Source organism: Poecilia reticulata, chromosome 6 (assembly GCF_904066995.2).
Source record: "Poecilia reticulata chromosome 6, P_reticulata-male-v2, whole genome shotgun sequence".
Lineage (NCBI taxonomy): Eukaryota > Metazoa > Chordata > Actinopteri > Cyprinodontiformes > Poeciliidae > Poecilia > Poecilia reticulata.
This window is the reverse complement of record NC_088835.1, coordinates 14483093-14491686: the sequence shown is the minus strand read 5'-3', so window position 1 is coordinate 14491686 and position 8594 is coordinate 14483093. Positions and strand designations below refer to the sequence as shown.

The 8594-nt window shown below is 39.7% G+C and overlaps 2 protein-coding genes across 4 annotated transcripts in view; one reads left to right on the top strand and one right to left on the bottom strand.

Annotated features, from left to right (window-relative positions):
* Positions 1-649: 649 nt before the first annotated feature.
* The window catches only part of LOC145551958 (uncharacterized), a 35401-nt gene continuing 27456 nt past the window's right edge, over positions 650-8594 (bottom strand). The window contains exons 2-4 of one of the 2 annotated variants that reach the window (XM_081608014.1): positions 4383-4420; positions 2245-2459; positions 650-1224 (exon numbers count right to left, since the gene is read on the bottom strand). In XM_081608014.1, coding sequence (XP_081464140.1) covers positions 1116-1224; positions 2245-2459; positions 4383-4400 — 342 coding nt within the window. In that variant the 5' untranslated portion in view covers positions 4401-4420 and the 3' untranslated portion in view covers positions 650-1115. Of the gene's footprint in view, positions 1225-2244; positions 2460-4382; positions 4604-8594 lie in introns of those variants that run through there. The other variant, XM_081608013.1, reaches the window with a different exon arrangement.
* fa2h (fatty acid 2-hydroxylase) overlaps positions 7655-8594 on the top strand; it is a 33381-nt gene continuing 32441 nt past the window's right edge. Inside the window, exon 1 of one of the 2 annotated variants that reach the window (XM_008411678.3) lies at positions 7655-8297. In XM_008411678.3, coding sequence (XP_008409900.1) covers positions 8016-8297 — 282 coding nt within the window. In that variant the 5' untranslated portion in view covers positions 7655-8015. The remainder of the gene's footprint in view (positions 8298-8594) is intronic. The other variant, XM_008411680.3, reaches the window with a different exon arrangement.

Genomic DNA, 8594 nt, shown 5'->3' with positions numbered 1-8594 from the left:
TCCGGTGTTTCTTTCTGTTGCTTTTATTGAGGCACTCGTAGGAAGTCGTATTTCTTTTTGCTAAATTCTAAAACAAAGAGAGATTTTATTACTTCCTTCAAATTACACAATCGTCAGATGCCTGAAGGTGCCACTTTCATCTGTTTAGTGTGCATATACTGAAGGGCCACTCAGAGAGGAAGAAGCCATTATTTAAAAAAATAGTAAACAAAAAATAAATCTGATTAGTTTACAAATGGACACAGGGGCAACGACATTTTCCCCACATCATGTATCTTGTCATACTGTGAGATGCTTTAAGAAGTCCTCAAAACCCTAAAACGTCACCATTGGCCTGCAGTTTGATTTTCTGCTGTTTGTATGAAAGTTCATATCTCTACAATCAAAACTGTGCAAGTTGGAAACCTTTACTCTCTAAGGAAAACATGAAGGCTAAACTAAAGTCTGCTAGAGTGATAAAGACCAGGGTTTCTTGGATAATATTCTTTGAACAGATAAACAAAAAATGTAGTTATTTTAAATTTTGTTTGGGCGTTCTTTGACCTGTCCAGCTCAACATCACAGAATTTACCATGAATTTTAAGAATCAAAGGCTGCTTGAGGAAAACCTTTTTTAACTGTAAAAAAAAAAAAAAAAAAGCAGACCAGCTAACATTTTACAAATGTAAAATTTTATTTTATCATGTAATTCAAACTGGGCAGACATGCCATAAATTTATATTAATCACGTGTTGAAGTTTTCTTCTTAACTTTAACAGAGACGTCACTACTGCCATAATATATCATTATTGGAATAAGTCAACAAAAGGCAAAAAGAAATAAAATATCTTACATCTGTCATAAAGATGGACACTGCAGAGACAAAGTGAAAACGGAAATGTAGCTTAAATTTTTTTTGAGAAGCTCTCCACTTTCATCTCAGGCACTCCTGAAGGACAAACCACTCAATCCTCCACCAACATATTCGTACACACAGCCAGCTGCCCAAATTCAAGTTATCCTCTTTTCAGGTTAGACTGAAAAAGTTGATGATGAGGAGAATCTCCCGTGTCTCTTCGACAGTCAGAACTGGGTGGTAAACTGGTTCCTGCTGGTTCAACACTGGAGCCGGTGGGTCAGCTAACTCGTTTTAAGCTGCGCTTGCGCCTGAGACAACATGGGGCGCATTTCCTCTCCGACTTGACCCCCGGCGACGCCGGGGCTTGAGATGGGGAGCCCTGCTTCCTGCGCGGACACAAAGAGACACCGGACACAGAGGCTGAGAAACGAGAGGAGGAAGTGAGACCAAGTTTTTTTGTTCTCCGGAGAGACACTAAAGAAAGTGCTGAATTATTAACAGCTGACTCCCATGTGGCTCCTGTTAGAGAACGAGGGAGTGATCTGAGGCGAACAGATGACAAAAACCTGCGCAAACAGGCTGGGTGATCGCCTGAAAACCAGAACAAACCTGTTCTTAAGAACCGGAGTCCTACACGATGTAGATCTCTGGTAGGGCTCAACTGATTAAAAGTGAAGGTGTTAATAAAAAACAGAGATACCTCTTTAATGTGTCTTTCTTAGAAGTTATGGCTTCTCAAAATCATATAGTTGAAAAGCTAACAGCAAGAAACTAGAAGAAAAAGTTACACATATCTAAATTTGGGATACATTTTGTTCATGTTTTTACATTCCTGAAACTTTTTTGCCTTTTTTTTTTGGTCATGTAACAACTACAAATTTCAGTGTAATGTATTTGGATTTTTTTGCATTTAAGACAAAATGTAGGACATGGACAGGAATTAACAGTTTGATTCCAGCAACATGCAGTTTCCAGTCAACTCTGACCAGAAAATAATTTCCACCGCAGAACGATCCCCCCACCACGTGTTAAACAGGACATGGGACTCCTTCAGGCTGATGCATAAAGGGCAGGTTTGTGGCGTGCGTGAATAACACTCTTCGTCTCCCACCTGAGCTGTGAACCTCTGCAGCTCCTCCACAGTTAGCAGTGGGGTCTCAACTGGTTCTTTGATTAATTTAGCTAGATGGATAATTTGCTTGTTTGGTGCAAGCTTTGCTCATTCCAACTGCTTTCGGCTGCAGCGACGCCAGCAAATTATTTCTTAACCTAGCTGCATTGTGTTTGTCAATAATCATGATGTAGCAATATTTTATCATACATAACAGAGTTTTCGGTATTTTCCTGATTTATTTTTCAACATATTAAGATTTCCACATTTGTGTCACACTTTTGCTGTTTCTCACCTGGCGACTGCAGCAGCTTCTCGGTTCCTGACCTGCTTCATCACCTTTAGCATGCGGCAGATCTGCCATAGGGTCATTCTTGGGGCGTGGCAGGCCAGGCGGGGCAGTGGGGCACAGCGAGGGCCCCGGTACTTGAGGAGCGACAGGTAGTTGCGCCCTGCAGGTCCTCTGCCAAACAGCTGCAGGGGCTGGACACTGGCATAGCAGGACGCAAACTGTGTGAGATGAAGCAGATTTTTACTTCCTGTGGACAAGTAACTTTTTCAAGTTACTTCATGTCTGGTAAATTTTCAGTGCAAATCAAAGGTTCAGATTTATTTAGTTACTTTATTTTAATTTTTTATCCAGTTCAAGTACATATACTGTTCTCAAATGTTGAGAAGATTTCTTTAAGCCATAATTTCCAGGCCACAAGGAACTACTGTATTTCAAAAGGACACTGCCTGCTAGAGGTTGGCAAAAATAACACCAATAATACTATGGAGGCAATGATTTTTATTTTTCTGAAAACACAAAGCCAACATCTTTAAATGTTTAGGAATTAAATAAAAACATGAGAGCATATTTGGACATTATTGAATTTTCAATTAAGTTGAATTTATTTGGAAGAAAATTCAACAGCTTAACCGATTTGTGATATTTATCTCCCCGGTTTCAAAAATAAAAGATTTTTAAAAAGGGTAAGCAATGAAAATGCTTGCAATAGTAGGGTCCACATCAGACAGAAATGTAGTTAAATTATAAATTTATTTATACAAAACAGTACAGGGCCTACTTCATTAATGCTACTGATGTTTCTACAGACTGAATTAACAAAATGCAAAAAAAAAAAAAGTGTGCAGAAGTTCTTCAATGTGACTCCTACTATAGAAGAACAATAATAAAATAATTTTACCGCCATTGCAACATGGAAAACAAGTGATAAGCATCCACGTTCTGCTGTTGCTGTTATCTCTCCAATCCATTTATCAGCTGAAGCATAATTGAACCAGCAGCTGACGCAGCCAAACAGGATAAGGTCATCTGCATGTCATTTACACTTCAGATGATACACCCACACCCTGATGCATGCAACCATTTCATCAGTGTACGTGTCTACCTTTTTGAAACTCACACACACACACACACACCAGAGCTGTACTGATTCATTTACAGCCTTTAGGAAAGCTGACACTTTATGGCCTTGTTCTTTACTTTTATTACATCACTGACATATAACAAATTTAAAAAGCCATCAAAGGTTCATGTTTGAGCTTTAAGCATAAACGTAACTCCTATTAATCAGCCTAATTTTTACTTTTTTTTTCTTCTAAATTTTTATATGCTCTTTTTTCAAGGTCTTTTAAAGTTTTTCTTTGCACCTTGGCTGCTTTTTTTTTTCATTTTACTTATTGCCAGCCATAGATTTGACTGTTTTCAGATCAATGTTTTCTGCTTTGCTTTTTTTCCCCCTGGCATTTATCTCAAACCTATAAATCAATCAGATTAAAAGAAAAAAATGGCTTATAAATTCAAGGCATGACCTGGTCTGGCACACACAGCAAAGAAACAACTTTTAAATCAGAGTTTTAGTCTCTTTCCTGATAAAAATTTGTATTTTGTCCAACAAGTTGTTGAGCTCTGTGACTCATTAATATATTATAATAAACCATCCTCTGCTCTTGCTCTTTCCTCCTTTAAAGATGCTTTATCAGTGATGGCTTTTCTTTGACAACCTAATTGGAAGATGTTTACAATTTAAAAGCAAAATTTAGAAACCTGTCTTCAGTCTCCCGGCAACCAGCACAACCAGCCTGACATACAATAATTATCTTTTTCTTTTTCTTTTTTTTTTTTAGCTACATAGCTGTTAAATACTGTTTATCTGCCTCAGATAGCATTCTAGATCTCGCAGTTCTTTTTTTCCCTTGTTTATCCTCAACTATTTGCAATTTTGAGGTTAATCTGGGGACAAAAGGAGTGAAATAACATCCAATTCATGTTAAAACCTTCAAAAAGTCTTATAGAAGCTCTTGAACAATTCACCAAGATCACTTTTAAAGATTACTAGAAAGTTTGGCTCCTGGTAAGTTAAGAGTTTACAAATGACTGACAATCCATATTCATCTCTTTGTAGCTACATGCAAGTCGATACTCACAGGAACAACGGCAGCCATGGATGTGTGTTGGTGATTTCCTGTAAAGAAACGATCATCAGCTTTCAACGTGTTCCCGTCTTATAGATGTCGAGATGACCAGGCCTTCAACCAGACCAATCGCTGCTGAGAAACTAAGATGTCTCTCCTCCCACATCTGGCATCACTTCAGTTAGGTTACTCTCAACACGAAAACACACACGCATACCTGACAGACTCAGATTACAAGAACACCAACGTGGTTTATTATTAAAGAGTCTTTTTGTTGTGCCTGGTATATTTAGAAGCTGCTGTAATACTGGAAAAAACAAGAACAAGCATGTAGGTAGGGTGACCAGGTTAAAGAGTTAAAAAAAAAACAACCTGTAGAAACAATGACTGCACCAAAAGATATGCAGACAAAGTAGGCAGTAGCAGGTGATCACTGGAGGAATAAACATGTAGAAATCTGTACAACTCCTTTAGGGCGAGAAACAAGCCAGGTGTCACACAGCACGACACAAAGTGATTCTGGACAATGGGATGGACGCTTCACTGCACATCATTCTGTCATCCGCGGCAATCTGATACTCTGCTGACGGAAAATGACAGGGGACCAACACTTTGTGATGTGGTTTGGACCTCAGAGAGAGAAGAAACTGAAGACGGGGCTGGTTTGCCAACACAAGTCACCTTCTGAACCCCTGTCAGCCCATTTTTGGCCATGTAAAACTGCAGCTACAAAGAGGAAGAATTAATTATGGATGCTGCTTGTTGTGTGACCATGCAGCAAACAAAATCAGAGGTGAAGTGCAATATTTTGTGAACAGGCCAAAAAGTTACATTTTGATATCTGCTGTGTGACACGGCTTGTGGTAACTTCCTTTTTTGACAAAGGATTTCTCTTAACCCTGCATCCATAAAGACCAGATTTATGATTTACGTGCGGCTAATAGTTGTCTAGTCCAGTGTTTCTCAACACTGGTCCCCAAGGCACACTGCCCTGCATATTTTAGGTATTTCCCTGCTTCAACACACATGATTTTAATTGATGGCAGATTAACAAGCTTTTTCTGAACGGCAATCATCTGAATGGGGTGTGTTAAAGCAGGGAAACATCTAAAACATGCAGGGCAGTGTGCCTTGAGGATCAGGGTTGGGAAACACTGGTCTAGTCGACTGACTTCCCGATCACCCGTATTTACACAGACACAAAATTACACACAGTTGGACTTCATTTCCAAATAACATGACTGCTAAGGAAAGATGGGTTTTATTCTGGGGTAACAGAGAAGTAGTCTGAACTCAAATTCATGCCACATTTTCAGATTTTTATTCATAAAATGATTTTAAAATCATGCATCTTTTTCCTTCGGCATGAACATTATATGCTGCTTTGCGATCACATATAATCCCAACACAGCTGAAATTTCTTTTGAAAGGTAAAAAAATTGTAATCATCAATTGAACGTGAGAGTTTCTGCTATGTTTTGGTGTCTGTTTTAGTCTGGATCTTGTTGAGCTATTGTCTATAGTGGTTATTTCTTGCAGGGTTGTTGGTGCCCGTCTCCAGCTGTCATTGGGTGAGATGCAGATTACAGCCTAGTTCATTCAGGCAACACCAAGACACACAGGACAAACAACCAGGACAGTATTACCATAACAACCATGTTTTTGGACTGTGTGAAGAAGTTGGAGTACCCAGAGATAACCCGTGCATGCACAGGGAGAAAATGCAAACTCTATGCATAAAGACCCCAGGCTGGCATTTGTGTGTGTGTTATTCTGATCCTGCGCTGCCACCTGCTGTTTTCAATAAGCAGCAACAATTTGATGAGCAGTTTTTATTTTCCAACACGGTGGAGGACCTTGTGAGGATATAGAAGTGAGAATGAAGCGGTTCAAAGATCAGGGCATTTACATTTTGGATTTGGAGAAAATCCACAGATCTTAAATTCACTAAGAATTTGTGGTCAGTTCTCTAAAAGCAAGTAAAGAAACCAAGACCAACTAACTGTGATGAATTCCACACACACAAGACAAGAACAGAATTCATCCCAGCTTGTTATAAATAAATTATGTCTTTACACATTTTATTGACAGAACAAACAGACAAGCGTCTGGGTCACCTAAGAGAAATAGAGGTTTAAGCACACAGCTGTTTTAAAAGCTATCTTATTAACATGTTTCCTATGCTGACTCCTCCTCCTTATGGCAAGGTCACCTAGTAAGATTTACCATGAGTGGCAAAAGGCAACAGTTGTTTAATTATTCTATTTTGTGGAAATCACTTGAAGTTACTTTTCCTAAAAATGCCCAGTGTAAAGTAAACTAATTTTAACGTGCGGTTCTAAACAGGATAAATAGATTGACATATGGACTTGGCCATTAAAACACCTTGTTTCTTTACATTTTATTTTTCATGCTACTGCTAAGTAAGTATTGTTGTTCTAAGATGCAGCCTTGTAAACCTAATTCATGGAGTCGTGTTTCTCATTTAATTCTCCACAAGGTAGCATTCTTCAGTCTTTCTCTAAATGTCGTGCCTTTAACTTGTTTTAACTTGTTATTAAATCTTAAAACTTAAAACGTATGTGCACCTAGTATGCAGCAGCTTGTCACTTGTCTCCAGTTCAGTAATAAATTTATGCATGAGGTGGGAGATATTGTCCAAAAATGACCATATTTACTATTTGTAACATTGGTTTGACCGTGACTTTAACAATCGATGGTCCTATTAAGACACTAGATGGCGCCCTTGAACAGTCTCTTCTGTCAATATCGTCTTCAGTAAATCCTGGAAATGTAGCTTCCTTCAGAAAAATATATATTTGTTCTAACTAACTGCTGTTTCAGCTGCTTCTTTTCCTGGGTTAGTTATACTTACGAATGTAACATAGATTAAAGTAGCTCATTCAAATAAAAGGCCAATATATAAACGATATTTGAGTTGCGACTTAATTTTAATAAAAGGCGCATTTCCGACAGCAAATGAAAATAGCAAAGCTCATCGGTACGCCACCGATGTTTTTACATCAGGATAAATACTTGTCTATAAGAAACACGTGATAACTCCCGGTGACGTGATGGCCCTCGCTTATTTTATTGATGAGGAAATGATGACATGACGCTACGAACGACTTATGTCACCTTTCAGTTGCCGCCCATGTTACACAAAAGTGTGGATAAGTGAGGTGTGTTAATTTGTCATCCTATAAAAAATAGTAGTGAATATATATAAACAATATCGTTGGTTTTTGCTCTTAGCCCATCTCAAAGCAACAGGTGCCACTGAATGTGATGCTGCATTTACGGAACTTTGTATTTTCTGAGTCATGCTTACATGTGCTTCATCACTATTAAAACAGGCAACAGTTAAAAACAAATGGCAACAGCATATGTGAGTGAGTTAGGTGTGTAAGGCTGTTGTACACACCTCTTCGTAATATTGTCCATGACTAAGTTAAACTTAATTTTTTTTCGTACACGCCTCCAACACCCCGCCTTTTGAGACTGTCAGCGCAGCTCGTTACGAAGACTCAGTAAACCTCAGGTCCTCAGAGGAGGTGTCATCACTTCGATTTTTTTCTATTCTTTCGGACCCTTCACACACACACACACACACACACACGCGCGCGCGCGTACCCCACACTCAGGATGTCTCCGTCCACGTCCCCCCGGTTCTTCACCGAGAGGGAAGTGGCCCGCCACAGCACCAAGGATTCATGCTGGGTGCTGCTGGGGACCAGAGTCTACGACGTAACCGCCTTCCTGAGGATGCACCCGGGCGGCGAAGCGCTGATACGGAGTCGCGCAGGGAAGGACCTCACCCGGGTGATGGAGGGACCCCCGCACCGGCACTCGCCGAATGCCCGGCGGTGGTTGGAGCAGTACTATATCGGGGAGCTGGACCAGGAAAGCGGCGCAGAAGAGGTACAGGTAAAACGCTCGTTAACTGGCCCCACCTGTTGCTTTCATCCTAATCCTCATCTCCGCTACTTGAAACAAGAAGACTTCAGCATCTTTAATGGGTTTAAAATTTGTCAAGCTTAGGTAACATGCTTGACTTTTAAACAAGGTGGATTTTTTTTTTTCTTACTCGCAAGAAAAAATATTTATTTCAGAAAATCTATTGACAGGTGTGTCTCCCCCCGCCATGTAGCACACACAGCTTTATTTATTGCTTGGGAGTTTTGAGTGTGTTTGACACAGGCGTCAATAAGGACTCCACTCCCT